At 43.4% G+C, this 18,135-nt stretch overlaps 1 protein-coding gene across 6 annotated transcripts in view; it reads left to right on the top strand.

Moving 5' to 3' along the window:
• The window catches only part of LOC121549650 (aspartyl/asparaginyl beta-hydroxylase-like), a 60,136-nt gene that overhangs the window by 15,600 nt on the left and 26,401 nt on the right, over positions 1 to 18,135 (top strand). For 4 of the 6 annotated variants that reach the window (XM_045210372.1, XM_045210370.1, XM_045210371.1 and 1 more), the window contains exons 2-4: positions 7,007 to 7,198; positions 7,955 to 8,002; positions 8,786 to 8,854. In XM_045210372.1, the coding sequence (XP_045066307.1) occupies positions 7,007 to 7,198; positions 7,955 to 8,002; positions 8,786 to 8,854 (309 nt within the window). The remainder of the gene's footprint in view (positions 1 to 7,006; positions 7,199 to 7,954; positions 8,003 to 8,785; positions 8,855 to 18,135) is intronic. The other 2 variants (XM_045210369.1, XM_041861437.2) reach the window with 2 other exon arrangements.

The raw sequence follows: 18,135 nt of genomic DNA, 5'->3' as shown, positions 1-18,135 counted from the left end.
TGGCCAATAAAAATTAAACATTAAGTTTTGTCCAACTACACCCCTAGTACCTCAGGGGTGCATGCTCAGTCCCCTCCTGTACTCCCTGTTCACCCATGACTGCGTGGCCACGCACGACTTCAACACCATCATCAAGTTTGCTGACGACACGACGGTGGTAGGCCTGATCGACGACGGTGATGAGTCTGCCTACAGGGAGGAGGTCAGAGACTTATCAGTGTGGTGCCAGGACCACAACCTCTCACTCAACGTCAGACCAAGGAGCTGATCACGGACTATAGAAGAAAGAGGGCAGAGCACACCCCCTATCGAGTGGGTCGAGAGCTTCAAGTTCCTTGGCGTCCACAACACTAAGGACTTAACATGGTCCACACACACCAACACAGTCGTGAAGAGGGCACGGCAGCACCTCTTGCCCATCAGGAGGCTGAAAAGATTTGGCATGGGACCTCGGATCCTCAAAAGGTTCTACAGCTGCACAATCGAGATCATCTTGACTGGCTGCATCACCGCTTGGTATGGCAATAGCACCGCCCTTGACCGCAAGGCGCTACAGAGGGTGGTGCAGACAGCCCAGTACATCACTGGGGCAGAGCTCCCTGCCATCCAGGACCTCTATACCAGGCGGTGTCAGAGGAAGGCCAGAAAAATTGCCAAAGACTCCAGCCACCCAAGCCATAGACTGTTCCTTCTGCTACTGTCCGGCAAACTGTACTAGCTGGGCCACTCAAGGACATTCAGAGACTTGTCCTGAAGCCACTCCTGCGTTGCCTTGGCTGTGTGCTTAGGGTCATTGTCCTGTTGGTAGGTGAACCTTCGCCCCATTCTGAGGTCCTGAGCGCTCTGGAGCAGGTTTTCATCAAGGATCTCTCTGTACTTTCGTCTGTTCATCTTTCCCTCGATCCTGACTAGTCTCCCAGTCCCTGCCACTGAAAAACATCCCCACAGCATGATGCTGCCACCACCATGCTTACCGTAGGGATGGTGCCAGGTTTCCTCCAGACGTGAAGCTTGGGATTCAGGCCAATGAGTTTCATCAGACCAGAGAATCTTGTTTCTCATGGTGTGAGAGACCTTTAGGCAAACTCCAAGCGGGCTGTCATGTGGTTTTTACTGAGGAGTGGCTTCCGTTTGGCCACTCTACCATAAAGGCCTGATTGGTGGAGTGCTGCAGAGATGGTTGTCCTTCTGGGAGGTTCTCCTATCTCCACAGAGGAACTCTGGAGCTCTGTCAGAGTGACCATCGGCTTTTTGGTCACCTCCCTGACCAAGGCCCTTCTCCCCCGATTGCTCAGTTTGGCCGAGCGGTCAGCTCTATGAAGAGTCTTGGTGATTCCAAATTCTTCCATTTAAGAATGATGGAAGCCACTGTGTTCTTTGGGACCTTCAATGAAGGTACCCTTCCCCAGATCTGTGCCTCGACACAATCCTGTCTCGGAGCTCTACGGATAATTCCTTCAACCTCATGGCTTGGTTTTTGCTCTGACATGTACCGACAACTGTGGGACCTTATATAGACAGGTGTGTGCGCCTTTCCAAATCATGTCCAATCAATTGAATTTACCACAGGTGGACTCCAATCAAGTTGTAGAAACATGTCAAGGATGATCAATGGAAACAGGATGCACCGGAGCTCAATTTTGAGTCTCATAGCAAAGGTTCTTAATACTTATGTAAATAAGGTATTTCTATAAATGTGCAAAAAATTCTAAAAACCTGTTTTTGCTTTGTCATTATGGGATATTGTGTGTAGATTGATGAGGAAAAAAACTAATGTAAACCATTTTAGAATAATGCGATAACAAAATGTGGAAAAAGTCAAGGGGTCTGAATAGTTGCAAAAGTATTCAGACCCTTTTGGATTCCTTCACATTTTATTGTGTTACGTAGTGGGATTAACAATGTATACAATGTACTCTAATGTCAAAGTGGAAGAAAAAAGTGCATAAAAAATTCATAACTAAAATATAGTTGTTGCATAAGTATTCTGCCCCTTTGTTTAGGCAAGCCTAAATTAGTTCAGAAATAACGTTTGGCTTAACAAATCAGATAAGTTACATGGACTCACTCTGTGAAATAATAGGGGTTGACATGAATCGTCCTTCTGAACTGAGCTGCAGGACAGGAATGAAACTGCTCAGGGATGTTACCATGAGCCCATTGGTGATTTTAAAACGGCTACAGAGTTCAGTGGGAGGAAACGGGAGGACTCTGAGGATCGATCAACAACATTGTAGTGACTCCACAATAATGACCTAAATGACAGAGTGAATGGAAGAATACAAATATACAGAAAGCATTCCAAAACATGCTTATGTATGTAACAAGGCACTAAAGTAATACTGCAAAATAACACTGCAATGGAATCAAATCAATTTGTATTGGTCAAATGCGCCGAATACAACAGGTGTAAACTTTACCATGGAATGCTTACTTACAAGCCCATTCCCAACAATGCTGAGTTAAAAAGTAAGAAAAATTTGCAAAAAATAAAATAGTCACCCAAAATAATGAGGCTATATACAAGGAGCGCCGGTACTGAGTCAATGTGCAGGGGTACGAGGTAGTTGAGGTAATACAGTATGTACATGTGGGGTAGGGGTACTGTCTGTAGTGTGTGTGGGTAGAGTCTAGTGTGTGTGCATTGAGCCAGTGCAAGAACACACTTTTTGGCCTGAATGCAAAGCCTTATGTTTGGGGCAAATCCAACACATCACTGAGTGAGTAACTGCCTCCATATTTTCAAGCTTGGTTGTGGCTGCATCATGGTATGGGTATGCTTGACATCGGCAAGTACTGGAGAGTTTTTCAGGATAAAAAGAAACGGGATGGAGCTATGCACAGGAAAAATCCTAGAGGAAAACCTGCTTCAGTCTGCTTTACACCAGACACTGGGAGAGGAATTCACCTTTCAGCAGGACAATAACCTACAATACAAGGCCAAATCTACACTGGAGTTGTTTACCAAGAAGACAATGTTCCTTTGTGGCCAAGTTACATTTTTGACTTAAATCTATGGCAAGACCTGAAAATAGCTGTTTATCCATGATCCCCAGCATCTTGACAGTTCAACATTTTTGAAAAGAATAATGGGCAAATATTCCACAATCCAGGTGTGCAAGGCTCTTATAGACTTCCCCAAGAAGACTCAAAGCTGTAATCGATGCCAAAGGTGTTTCTAACATGTATTGACTCAGGGAGCTGAATACTTACATTTACATTTACATTTTAGTCATTTAGCAGACGCTCTTATCCAGAGCGACTTACAGGAGCAATTAGGGTTAAGTGCCTTGCTCAAGGGCACATTTACGTCATTTAGCAGACGCTCTTATCCAGAGCGACTTACAAATTGGTGCATTCACCCTATAGCTAGTGGGATAACCACTTTCCAAATATTTTTTTTTTTTTAGAAGGATTACTTTATCCTATCCCAGGTATTCCTTAAAGAGGTGGGGTTTCAAATGTCTCCGGAAGGTGGTGAGTGACTCCGCTGTCCTGGCGTCGTGAGGGAGTTTGTTCCACCATTGGGGTGCCAGAGCAGCGAACAGTTTTGACTGGGCTGAGCGGGAACTATGCTTCCGCAGAGGAAGGGGAGCCAGCAGGCCAGAGGTGGATGAACGCAATGCCCTCGTTTGGGTGTAGGGACTGATCAGAGCCTGAAGGTACGGAGGTGCCGTTCCCCTCACTGCTCCATAGGCAAGCACCATGGTCTTGTAACGGATGCGAGCTTCAACTGGAAGCCAGTGGAGTGTGCGGAGGAGGGGGGTGACGTGAGAGAACTTGGGAAGGTTGAACACCAGACGGGCTGCGGCATTCTGGATGAGTTGTAGGGGTTTAATGGCACAGGCAGGGAGCCCAGCCAACAGCGAGTTGCAGTAATCCAGACGGGGTTGACAAGTGCCTGGATTAGGACCTGTGCCGCTTCCTGTGTAAGGCAGGGTCGTACTCTCCGAATGTTGTAGAGCATGAACCTGCAGGATCGGGTCACCGCCTTGATGTTAGCGGAGAACGACAGGGTGTTGTCCAGGGTCACGCCAAGGCTCTTCGCACTCTGGGAGGAGGACACAACGGAGTTGTCAACCGTGATGGCGAGATCATGGAACGGGCAGTCCTTCCCCGGGAGGAAGAGCAGCTCCGTCTTGCCAGGGTTCAGCTTGAGGTGGTGATCCGTCATCCATACTGATATGTCTGCCAGACAAGCAGAGATGCGATTCGCCACCTGGTTATCAGAAGGGGGAAAGGAGAAGATTAGTTGTGTATCGTCAGCGTAGCAATGATAGGAGAGGCCATGTGAGGATATGACAGAGCCAAGTGACTTGGTGTATAGGGGAGAAAAGGAGAGGGCCTAGAACTGAGCCCTGGGGGACACCAGTGGTGAGAGCACGTGGTGCGGAGACAGCTTCTCGCCACGCCACTTGGTAGGAGCGACCGGTCAGGTAGGACGCAATCCAGGAGTGAGCCGCGCCGGAGATGCCCAGCTCGGAGAGGGTGGAGAGGAGGATCTGATGGTTCACAGTATCAAAGGCAGCAGACAGGTCTAGAAGGACAAGAGCAGAGGAGAGAGAGTTAGCTTTAGCAGTGCGGAGAGCCTCCGTGACACAGAGAAGAGCAGTCTCAGTTGAATGACCAGTCCTGAAACATGACTGGTTTGGATCAAGAAGGTCATTCTGAGAGAGATAGCAAGAGAGTTGGCTAAAGACGGCACGCTCAATAGTTTTGGAAAGAAAAGAAAGAAGGGATACTGGTCTGTAGCTGTTGACATCAGTGAGATCGAGTGTTGGTTTTTTGAGAAGGGGTGCAACTCTCGCTCTCTTGAAGACGGAAGGGACATAGCCAGCGGTCAAGGATGAGTTGATCAGCGAGGTGAGGTAGGGGAGAAGGTCACCGGAGATGGTCTGGAGAAGAGAGGAGGGGATGGGGTCAAGCGGGCAGGTTGTTGGGCGGCCTGCAGTCACTAGTCGCAAGATTTTATCTGGAGAGAGAGGGGAGAAAGAAGTCAAAGCATAGGGTAGGGCAGTGTGAGCAGGACCAGCAGTGTCATTAGACTTAACAAACGAGGATCGGATGTCGTCAACCTTCTTTTCAAAGTGGTTGACGAAGTCATCCACAGAGAGGGAGGAGGGGGGGGAGGATTCAGCAGTGAGGAGAATGTGGCAAAGAGCTTCCTAGGGTTAGAGGCAGATGCTTGGAATTTAGAGTGGTAGAAAGTGGCCTTAGCAGCAGAAACAGATGAAGAAAATGTAGAGAGGAGGGAGTGAAAAGATGCCTGGTCGGCAGGGAGTTTAGTTTTCTTCCATTTCCGCTCAGCTGCCCGGAGCTCTGTTCTGTGAGCTCGCAATGAGTCGTCAAGCCATGGAGCTGGAGGGGAGGACCGAGCCGGCCGGGAGGATAGGGGACACAGGGAGTCAAAGGATGCAGAAAGGGAGGAGAGGAGGGTTGAGGAGGCAGAATCAGGAGATTGGAGGGAGAAGGATTGAGCAGAGGGAAGAGATGATAGGATGGAAGAGGAGAGAGTAGTGGGAGAGAGAGAGCGAAGGTTGCGGAGGCGCGTTACCATCTGTGTAGGGGCAGAGTGAGTAGTGTTGGAGGAGAGCGAGAGAGAAAAGGATACAAAGTAGTGGTCGGAGACATGGAGGGGAGTTGCAGTGAGATTAGTAGAAGAGCAACATCTAGTACAGATGAAGTCAAGCGTATTGCCTGCCTTGTGAGTAGGGGGGGACGGTGAGAGGGAGAGGTCAAAAGAGGAGAGGAGTGGAAAGAAGGAGGCAGAGAGAAATGAGTCAAATGTAGACGTAGGGAGGTTGAAATCCCCCAAAACTGTGAAGGGTGAGCTATCCTCAGGAAAGGAACTTATCAAGGCGTCAAGCTCATTGATGAACTCTCCAAGGGAACCTGGAGGGCGATAGATGACAAGGATATTAAGCTTAAATGGGCTAGTGACTGTGACAGCGTGGAATTCAAATGAGGAGATGGACAGATGGGTTAGGGGAAAAATTGAGAATGACCACTTGGGAGAGATGAGGATTCCTGTGCCACCACCCCTCTGACCAGATGCTCTCGGGGTATGCGAGAACACATGGTCAGACGAGGAGAGAGCAGTAGGAGTAGCAGTGTTTTCAGTGGTAATCTATGTTTCCGTCAGCGCCAGGAAGTCGAGGGACTGGAGGGTAGCATAGGCTGGGATGAAGTCAGCCTTGTTGGCAGCAGAACGGCAGTTCCAGAGGCTGCCTGAGACCTGGAACTCCAGGTGTGTGGTGCGTGCAGGGACCACCAGGTTAGAGAGGCAGCAGCCACGCGGTGTGAGGCGTTTGTGTAGCCTGTGCGGAGAGGAGAGAACAGGGATAGGCAGAGGCATAGTTGACAGGCTGTAGCAGATGGCTACAATAATGCAGAGGAGATCGGAATGAAATGAACTAAACATCTGGGAAAGGAGAGAGCAAGGCCTCCCTCACCCAAAAAAAAATATAACTCCCAACTTCCACTTCAGAAACTATAATTGTTTCACTGAACCACCCGAATAAAACTCTCCCAACTTCCACTTTAGAAATTAGAATTGATGTAAACTACAGCGGTTCAATGTTTCAAGGACTAGACTCAACTTACTTTATTCAGCTAGCTAACTATGACGCCATAGCTAACTAGCATGCTGGCATCCAATAACACACAGTTTAGCACCAATACTTGGTTACAACAAACTACCAATAGTGTGTTAACTTATGCAACGACTTTAATTTTTATTAGTTGTTCAAAGAAATATGTTAAATCTTCCACTTCCACATGACAGAATATTTTGTGTAGATTGTTGAGAAAACATTACAATGAAATCCATTTTAATCCCACTTTGTAACACAACAAAATGTGTAGAAATCCAAGGGGTCTGAATACTTTTGCAAGGCACTGTATGTCCCGGTAGCCTGTGCTCCAGTCAGAGTGACTGAGATATGTCCCGGTAGCCTGTGCTCCAGTCAGAATGACTAACATACTCATTTTGTCCTTTCTTTTCCAGAGGTGAAGCCCGCAGCAGTGGTGAATAAGAATGGCGTGAAAATGGAGACTGCTGCTAGTGGGGGTGGTGGTGGTGCTGGTGGTTTTAGCGGCACAAAGATCTTCACCTGGTTCATGGTGCTGGCTCTGCTGGGGGTGTGGAGCTCCGTGGCCGTGGTGTGGTTTGACCTGGTGGACTACGACAACGTCATCGGTGAGTCACCTGACCTCCCCTCATCCCTATGATAAATAGTAATGCTTTATTTTACAGCCCGGTTTAAGCTGGTACTTGGTATTGACATGTTATTAACAAAGGAACTTTGTGTTTTACAATACTCACCTCAAAGAATTACACACTATTGGTAACTACTAACTATCAAATGGTAGTGACACGTATGTCAATGAATCTCAAAGAAAACAAAGTGTACAGAAGTTATTTCTAAGTAACTATCTGCAGGCTGTAAATTAAGTAAACTATTGCCTCTTATTGTCTTACAATAGCATAAGAAATAAGTTATATCTGATTTAAATATAAGAATGCACAACGTTACAAAATGTATGTATTGCAATATACAGTATAATATCATGTAGAATGTAGGGCATTGGGCTGTTTGTATGCTACATTTCAACCTGCAATGTTTAGCCTAAATTGAGGAATACCCTCTAGATGATGTTCTGACCACAAACCTTTCTGTAGGTGCATGAGAACTGCACTTAATGCCTTCTCTGAATAATACAGGAACTGAAATGTTGTATGTGGTTTAGAAATAAACACATTTCAGGCACCTTATGAAGAAGAAAATTAAGGGGAAAGAGGAATTCCTACTGAAATTAGTAATAGTTTTTGTAAAAAAAAGAAAAAAAAAGAATGTGTATTGAATATGTGTAACGTGACGTAATATTGACACTGTTACTGATGATGCCCCTTTAAACAAACTGCTCCTGTGTGTGTCTTTTTAAATCTTGCAAGCAGAGAGAGCAAAGGAATTCCGTTATAACTTTTCAGAGGTTTTACAAGGTATGGTCTTTACTTGCATGTATCACCAAACAATTCAAGCATCATACTTCACAAAAATACCTTCAGTTCTATCGGTTATTAGTTTTGAATAGGTTACGTTATAATATGCCTCAAAATAATGATTTAGCAGTATGCACTTGTCTTAGCTTGCTGATGTTCCCTCTGGGAACACCCATACGAAAATGTATGCACACATGACTGTAAGTCACTTTAGATAAGAGTCTGCTAAATGGCATATATATATATATTATGTTGCATGGCTTCTCTTTACTTGTCCCTTTTATTTATTTGACTCATACTAAATGTTTTATTTCTCATATCTGATTTTGAAGAAGCAAATTGTTTGGATTGAAGGTATAGCTTGATTTCATCAAGGTCCTGTGACAGACTAGCGTCCTATCCATGGGGTTGTTGGCTACATCAGTCTGACTGTGGGAGAGCTAGTGACTGCAGGTCAGCAGTATCACCATGACCACAACTTCCCTCTCAGAAATGCAGAAGAAATTCAGAGCTGAGCTGTAGATAAGATACGGTTCCACTCTGAACACCATAGTATGACTTCATTGGCAAGTAGTGAAGTATCACTAAAACCAGGAGGATCACATTTAAAACAATCACAATGACCTATTAACTGTTTGTAATTACAGAGGAAGTGTATGTCCCTTAGACTGGTATTTTCTGAGTCAACCCCCCCTCGCAATGATTTTGATGGAAAGGCCAAGAACAGGCTTATTTGTGGAATTTTTTTTATGACATGACTTTAAGACTATTCCCTTTTTGCAGGTAAACTTTCAGCGTATGACGCAGATGGCGATGGCGACTTCGATGTGGAGGACGCCAAAGTACTACTCGGCAAGTGCATTTTCTAATAGTGATCTCTAAAATGTTACTCATGCATGACTGACTTGGTTTTATTGTGTTTGAGTACCAGTGCCATGAGCTTACTTCAATTGGAAAAACCCAAGTGTGTGGCTTTAAAAACAGCCAATCTTTGTTAACTTCCCTATGAATCGGTACTAAAACTTCACATAAACAAATAGTTCCATGTAAGTACTCCTGTTGTTCAGAAGTAGCTATTTAGTTTAGTATGCGGCTCAAAAGAGCTTGAAGTCCTCTGGCAGCATCTACACAGCGTTATTTAACTCCAACAACCATTGCAACAACAATCTACATTTCTGTAGTGCAGTTGCGCTGAAAACCAACAATATTGCAACGTTGTTCACCTGCTGCATGTACAGTATCTAAAATACTGGCTTATTATTGACACTTCCCATTTCACACAATGCCTAGCCTAATAGCTCTTGTCCTTTGTATCCTAACAAATAAAGGGACTAATAAAGTCTTAACCAATCAAAGACCAGAACACATGACTGTACCTTACCGACAACAATCCCTGAGCATAGTTGGCAACGACCTTTCGTAATTCTGCACTTCGAGAGAGCTATTCTCAACTATTAAAGAGGGTATTTTGTTGTCACTCTTCCCTCTCTTTCTCCATCCATCCTCTCGCTCCTCTTCCCCCTCTCTCTCCTCTTCCCCCTCTCTCTCCATCCTCTATCCAATCTCTCTCTCTCTCTCTCTCTCTCGCTCCTCTTCTCTCTCTCTTGCTTCTCTCTCTATCCTCTCGCTCCTCTTCTCTCATCCTCTCTCTCTCTCTCTCTCTCTCTCTCTCTCTCTCTCGCTCCTGTTCTCTCTCTCTTGCTTCTCTTCTCTCTCTCTTGCTTCTCTTCTCTCTCTCTTGCTTCTCTCTCTATCCTCTCGCTCCTCTTCTCTCATCCTCTCTCATCCCCTCTCTCTCTCTCTCTCTCTCTCTCTCTCTCTCTCTCTCTCTCTCTCTCTCTCTCTCTCTCTCTCTCTCTCTCTCTCTCGCTCCTCTTCCCTTCCCTTTGTTTTTCTCCTCTCTCTCTCTTGTCAGGCTTGACCAAAGATGGCGGTGAAATTACTAATGAAAACGCAGATTCCCTAGAGGAAGTCTTCGGTATTTTAGCCGAGGAGGGCTCTGATTGGTTTTACGGCTTCTTCACGTTTCTCTATGACGTGATCACACCTCCCGTAGAGAAGGATCCAGAGAGTCAGAGAGCAGAGGAGGAGGATGGTACGTCCCAGAACGACGGTGGGGTTCAGGGCGTTATATTAGACCTACAGGATCAATAGCCAAAAGCTCCTGAGCGTTCGTCTCCTAGCCTGCCATCCATGAGGAGCAGAACGAGACTAGTCTACTGGGTGAGGTCAAAGGTCACCCCCCCCCCCCCCCCAACTGTAACTGGAGGAAGTTGAATCTGGCGCTGGTCCTGTCAAAGGAAGGACAGTGTGTCTGAGAAAAGGATATTATGTTTTTGTCCTCCTCGACTTTGGCCTTGCTGCGATGGCGCTTGCCATTGGGAATATTGACCTGGACTTTTGGGACTATGCTTTGCACTTTTTCTAAGATTCTGCAATCTGTCCTTCTCACCGTCTTTGTGATGCACTAATTCTTTGCTCATCTGTGTTCTGGCCTGAATTAATCCTTTGTGCTATTCTAATCTTTTCATTTTGCCAGTTAAACTGTTTCGCGTTTAGTTGTAATACATTTTTTAAATGTAAATGAATCACTTAATCTATACTCTTAAGCCTTACAGTAATTCCTTTTACTGTAATGAGCTATTTCCATTTATTCTATCTATATAACCATCCGCATAACACTGTTCAGGCTTCTGATAACGTTGGATGTTGCAGTTCAGGTGACTCCTAGTTTAATTAGAAAAGAAATATGATGTCATGTAGCTTTTAAGCAAAGCAATGTTAGATACTGCATTTCATGCAGTTTTTATACTCTATAACAGATGACGTCAGTGATGATCACCTTTGTTTAATTAGCTTGTTGTGCTGGTAGTAATGTAAACTTAATTCAAAGCGTGCTGTATCTATTTGCATTGTCTGTCCTAAGTCTAGCAGTCGCCTCTCTTTTCCCAGAAGTAGGTCTAGGAAGACTGATGTGCCTAAATTCCTATGACTTGATGGTATTAGGCTTACATATGGGAAGTGAAAACACTGAGTGTGTTGTTGGAATGATGCAATGGGAATGAATACTTGAGCAGGGCCTATTCTCTGAATGTGGAACTAATGTTTTGATACTTCTGTTTGTTGCAAATGTTTGTTAAACTATAACTGCTAATATACCACCATGCTATTATGGGAACTTATCTTCAATCCAAACGTTCACCCATCTCTTGCTAAACAGCCCCATAAAGGTCAGCCTGAACCCCAGAGTTTAGGAATGTCGTCCACGTTGACTTGTGGTCATGTGGGCTAAGTATTTACGGAGGGGTTTCAGACTGTTTTCAGTTTTTATTTACCGAAGGTCATGGTGACTAAGAGGGGTCTATTTCTGTTTCAGACTGGAGGGACAATTGCCCAGTTTAGGCCATTTTATGAAACAGCTATTTTAAGGAGGCATATTGCAAGATGTAAGCCTGTTAATATCTTGACATAAAATATCTGAACACTGCATTTTGTTTATGTTGTGAGGTAGTTTAAACGTCTGTCTATCGAATAAATATGTTGTTTGAACTCTTATGTGTAGTGTCTATGATCTACAAGCATGGTCACTATCAACGGTTATGGGCATCGATGAAGTATTTTATGCATTTTTGTACAGGAAAGGATCATGACAGGAATAAGTGACTGGTTTCTGTTTGATATTGATTGAGCGATTGTGTTAAATTGGCAGTATGATGCACAGTGCACTCTTTGAAATTGGCACGTACAGTCCCCTCCGACATGGTCCATGCTGTCTCTAATTTCATTTTTTGTTTTGTTTGTATGTTAGATGTAAAAGTTCCTGCTCCCAAAAAGGAAAGGCTGAAAAAAGGTACTTCGTCCTGGTTGGTTGCTCCCTGTGCGTGTTGCCCTTTGGCCTAAAATGTTTTTTTGTTGCTCAACTCCTGCATATTGCCTAGCAAATGGACCAGTCCTTTAAAAAAAACATACTATGTCAAAATATGTCACTGTAGCTAATGATTCTTCTTTCCTTTGACATAATTAGAGGACAATAAAATAATCCAAACCAAAGGTATCTTTCCCCGAGTTATTTCTTTTCCAGAATGATTGAATTCTCCTTTGGGAATACAATTGTCCTGTTTGTCTGCGTGTTGCGTATGTGTTTTTAAGTAAGACAATTGATTTATGGTGGGCATGACATGGGCACACTTTGTGTGAGAATCAACTTTCTCTGGACTGTGACCCTTAGCTCTGTTTGCGTGTGCACCAGGGATTTTGAAAACGCGATTTGCCAGCAGTCAGGGATCAGAGGTAGAAGACTTGTATCGTATCAATCACGTGGTGTTTTGACCTGGAAGCAAATCATAGTAGAAAAAACCTCATGCAACACCTCAGTCAAAACTGTGGTTGAATTAGCTTGTGTTGCACTGTTGCCTCTCATTTTGAAGAAGGAGAGAAAAGATAGGAGTTTTGGCTCGTGTAGCCAACGAAGGCCTGAGTTCGAACTCAAATTGTGCAATTTGAGTTTAGAGAGGCTGGATTCTTTTTAAATGTTCCATTTTAAATTAGACTGTTCATCTGTTTTCTCCATCCAGAGGTAGTTGACCTGCTAGTCTACGATCCTGCCCAATTCAAGCTTTGAGCCTAAATCCTCTCTATTTTGTGGTTAGACTAAATGTGTATGATGTAAGACGAACTGCAGCTCCTGCAGGCTTTTGTATGGTACAATGACATCTCAGTAGTGGATTCAAGTTGTTCCCTGTTCAGAATTGATCTAATTCTTCAAAGTTAATTTTTCTATATATAGATATACAGTGGGGGAAAAAAAGTATTTAGTCAGCCACCAATTGTGCAAGTTCTCCCACTTAAAAATATGAGAGGCCTGTAATGTATCATAGGTACACGTCAACTATGACAGACAAAATGAGGGAAAAAAATCCTGAAAATCACATTGTAGGATTTTTAATGAATTTATTTGCAAATTATGGTGGAAAATAAGTATTTGGTAAATAACAAAACTTTCTCAATACTTTGTTTATATACCTTTTGTTGGCAATGACACAGGTCAAATGTTTTCTGTAAGTCTTCACAAGGTTTTCACACACTGTTGCTGGTATTTTGGCCCATTCCTCCATGCAGATCTCCTCTAGAGCAGTGATGTTTTGGGGCTGTCGCTGGGCAACACAGACTTTCAACTCCCTCCAAAGATTTTCTATGGGGTTGAGATCTGGAGACTGGCTAGGCCACTCCAGGACCTTAAAATGCTTCTTACGAAGCCACTCCTTCGTTGCCCGGGCGGTGTGTTTGGGATCATTGTCATGCTGAAAGACCCAGCCACGTTTCATCTTCAATGCCCTTGCTGATGGAAGGAGGTTTTCACTCAAAATCTCACGATACATGGCCCCATTCATTCTTTCCTTTACACGGATCAGTCGTCCTGGTCCCTTTGCAGAAAAACAGCCCCAAAGCATGATGTTTCCACCCCCATGCTTCACAGTAGGTATGGTGTTCTTTGGATGTAACTCAGCATTCTTTGTCCTCCAAACACGACGAGTTGTGTTTTTACCAAAAAGTTATATTTTGGTTTCATCTGACCATATGACATTCTCCCAATCCTCTTCTGGATCATCCAAATGCACTCTAGCAAACTTCAGACGGGCCTGGACATGTACTGGCTTAAGCAGGGGGACACGTCTGGCACTGCAGGATTTGAGTCCCTGGTGGCGTAGTGTGTTACTGATGGTAGGCTTTGTTACTTTGGTCCCAGCTCTCTGCAGGTCATTCACTAGGTACCCCCATGTGGTTCTCGGATTTTTGATGATCTTGTGATCATTTTGACCCCACGGGGTGAGATCTTGCATGGAGCCCCAGATCGAGGGAGATTATCAGTGGTCTTGTATGTCTTCCATTTCCTATTAATTGCTCCCACAGTTGATTTCTTCAAACCAAGCTGCTTACCTATTGCAGATTCAGTCTTCCCAGCCTGGTGCAGGTCTACAATTTTGTTTCTGGTGTCCTTTGACAGCTCTTTGGTCTTGGCCATAGTGGAGTTTGGAGTGTGACTGTTTGAGGTTGTGGACAGGTCTTTTTATACTGATAACAAGTTCAAACAGGTGCCATTAAAACAGGTAACGAGTGGAGGACAGAGGAGCCTCTTAAAGAAGAAGTTACAGGTCTGTGAGAGCCAGAAATCTTGCTTGTTTGTAGGTGACCAAATACTTATTTTCCACCATAATTTTAGAGGTTCCTGTTCCAAAAACAGAAAAGCCAAAAGATAGCCTACTTCTTTTAATGGTTGTGAGTCTGTTGTATGAGTAGTCTACATTGTTGTTGACCATTGCTGAAGCTAAAAGCTCTTCCTTTCTTTGAAAAAAATTAAAGACAAGCCTGTGGATGCTAGATAAAGTCAAACCTGAAGGTACTTTACCTGATATTTAGTTTGTTTCCATTTTTCATTTAGTTTTACTCTCAGGATAAAAAAAAAGGTTATGTGTTTGCTTGTGTTTGCATATGTGTGAGGTTAACATTCATTCATTCATTGATTCATGAATACAATCATCAGTCATACTTTTGGAGAAGTTGAGTTTTGATTCTGCATCAGACCACATTTCTGTGGGGCATGGACAAGAGTCAGAGGTACGTAGATTTAACATTGTATGAGGAAATACAGTATTTGTAATAACCCCAAAACCATTAATGTTGACCCAAACTAAAGTTGTTTGCATTCAGGACAACTTTGCATTCTTAAGTCTAATTGCTGAATATACTTGAAAGATTTTGGGTTAGCGGACGAAGAGGGTGGCTATTGCAAAGCTACTTGTTTGAGTAGTTGTTTAACGGTAGAGCTTACCATTGTCTTACCTTGTGAGTAGTTTATACGATATGTGGTAACATTTGCTCACATAACTTTTCACGTAGGCCTAACTGCATAGTTGTGTGTGCCACCGTTTTCACACCCATTGTATTTCTAACTACTGTGCTACGTCTTTAATCCCTTCCTAAAGCAAAGGGCACTGGGGGCTACACTAAGTATTCCGGCAAGTTTAAAGGTCACTGAATTTTAAGGGTCTAACAGGCTAACTATCAACCATGGCTGTAATTTATTGTGAATTAGCACTAATGGCCTCGCTGTTCTATTACTGTTCTTCCTCTCCCAAATCAGATGAGTTCTGGAGAGGTGGCTTCTAAAAAGAACAGAACAAAAGGTATCAGCATGTTGCATTTGGTTGTAAGAATAAAGTGAACTTCTCTGGTTTGTGGTTGTTTTACCTGACGTGCACAGGCTTTGTCAAAACTGACAACTGGTTTGTGTTTGCTTGCATCCCTCTTGGTTTTAAAACGTGACAAAAACGCTGGATTGAGAATGGTATTTAAGATTGATTGGTTGTCCTAATACCTAATGTGTGCCATAGTCTGAATAACCTTGTTTTTCTGATGTGATTTGTTTCGTTTTGATTTAGTGGTGTTGAAATGACTGGAGTGAGTTGTTTTGGATGAATTAACTCCATAAAGAGTTGTGGAATCATCCGCCATTAGATCAGTACGTTGCGTTGATTCACATCTCCTCCTGTCGGTGTGTGTTTTTTTGGAGCAGGCTGTGGCTGCTTTTAACACTTAAATAAATCATAAATCAAATGTTATTGGTCACATACACATACTTAGCAGATGTTATTGCGGGTGTAGCGAAATGCTTGTGTTCCTAGCGCCAAACACTTATTTCCATAGATGTGAAGTAATAAGAAAGGAACCGGAATGTTCTCTTTTGCATCTGTGCATCTTCACCTTTCTTACTATAGTAGGTTGGTCACACCACCCTTTACACAAAGGGATACACGCAATACAGACAACCATTTTTGAGTTGGTTAAATGATTGAAGACTTCGCTACAGTGGTAAACAGTATTGTGCCTGGTTGCATAAAACATCTTAAGGGTTTTCCTTAAGGATCTACCTTAAAGAATGATTTCCCCTTACCTTAGTGCAGCGTTTCCCAAACTAGAGGTCGCGACCCCATGTGGGTTCGCCTGATTTGAAAATGGGGTCGCGAGAGAAACTGTTCCGCTTGGTTTAGAGAACCGCGGTTACGTAAGTAACCTCCGATATTCAATATTAAATGTGAGTGTGACAAACAGAACGGTTTCTGTTTTCTTCCTACAAATGTGGCTCTAACTTTTTAAATGGTTGGAGATATAAGCTTTTATGACCCCATTCCTGAAAGTGAAGAAACTCTCAGAAACACGTACACTACCGGTTAAAAGGTTTAGAACACCTACTCATTCAAGGGTTTTTCTTTATTTTTACTATTTTCTACATTGTAGAATAATAGTGAAGACATCAAAACTTTGAAATAACACATATGGAATCATGTAACTAAAAAAGTGTTAAACAAATCAAAATATATTTGAGATTCTTCAAATAGCTACCCTTTGCCTTGATGACAGCTTTGCAAGCTCTTGGCATTCTCTCAACCAGCTTCACCTGGAATGCTTTTCCAACAGTCTTGAAGGAGTTCCCACATATGCTGAGCACTTGTTGGCTGCTTTTCCTTCACTCTGCGGTCCGACTCATCCCAAACCATCTCAATTTGGTTGAGGTCGGGGGATTGTGGAGGCCAGGTTATCTGATGCAGCACTCCATCACTCTCCTTCTTGGTAAAATGGCCCTTACACAGCCTGGAGGTGTGTTGGGTTATTGTCCTGTTGAAAAACAAATGATAGTCCCACTAAGCCCAAACCGGATGGGATGGCGTATTGCTGCAGAATGCTGTGGTAAACATGCTGGTTAAGTGTGCCTTGAATTCTAAATAAATCACAGACCGTGTCACCAGCAAAGCACCCCCACACCATAACACCTCCTCCTCCATGCTTTGCGGTGGGAAATACATATGCAGAGATCATCCGTTCACCCACACCGCGTCTCACAAAGACACGGCGGTTAGAACCAAAAATCTCCAATTTGGACACATTTCCAGCGGTCTAATGTCCATTGCTCGTGTTTCTTGGCCCAAGCAAGTCTCTTCTTCTTATTGGTGTCCTTTAGTAGTGGTTTCTTTGCAACAATTCGACCATGAAGGCCTGATTCACACAGTCTCCTCTGAACAGTTGATGTTGAGATGTGTCTGTTACTTGAACTCTGTGAAGCATTTATTTGGGCAGCAATTTCTGAGTCTGGTAACTCTAATGACCTTATCCTCTGCAGCAGAGGTAACTCTGGGTCTTTCATTCCTGTGGTGGTCCTCATGAGAGCCAGTTTCATCATGGTTTTTGCGACTGCACTTGAAGAAACTTTCAAAGTTCTTGAAATGTTCCATATTGACTGACCTTCATGTCTTAAAGTAATGATCGACTGTCGTTTCTCTATGCTTATTTGAGCTGTTCTTGCCATAATATGGACTTGGTCTTTTACCAAATAGGGCTATCTTCTGTATACCACCCCTACCTTGTCACAACACAACTGATTGGCTCAAACGCATTAAGAAGGAAAGAAATTCCACAAATTAACTTTTAAGAAGGCACACCTGTTAATTGAAATGCATTCCAGGTGACTACCTCATGAAGCTGGTTGAGAGAATGCCAAGAGTGTGCAAAGCTGTCATCAAGGCAAAGGGTGGCTATTTGAAGAATCTCAAATATAAAATATATTTTGATTTGTTTAACACTTTTTGGTTACTACATGATTCCATATGTGTTATTTCAAAGTTTTAATGTCTTCACTATTATTCTACAATGTAGAAAATAGTAAAAAATAAATAAAAACCCTTGAATGTGTAGGTGTTCTAAAACTTTTGACCGGTAGTGTATGTGTCTTCTGTTTCCCTCTACACTGCTCACAATCCAACTGGACAGGACCAGGCACCAAATCAGACTGGGGGGAAATGAACATCATTGAAAGCAAAGATGGTGTTCTGTTGTACACAGAAAATCATACACAATTATTGCTTGATGATCTTCTGAACTTCCCAATACCTTTCTGATGCATTTCAATCACTTCAAACCATACCGTCTTCAGAATGAAGTACTGTCAGACTGATTTTGTAATGGTGTCATAGCCCCAAATAAGAAAGTAAACATTGGCTGTTGATTTATGTCACTTTTGTTACATGGTGTGGAAAAACATATCAAAATGGGGTCACAGACCAACCAAGTTTGGGAACATT

This window comes from Coregonus clupeaformis, chromosome 34 (genome assembly GCF_020615455.1).
Source record: "Coregonus clupeaformis isolate EN_2021a chromosome 34, ASM2061545v1, whole genome shotgun sequence".
Lineage (NCBI taxonomy): Eukaryota > Metazoa > Chordata > Actinopteri > Salmoniformes > Salmonidae > Coregonus > Coregonus clupeaformis.
The sequence above is the reverse complement of the archived record's forward strand: the minus strand, read 5'-3'. Positions and strand labels throughout refer to the sequence as shown.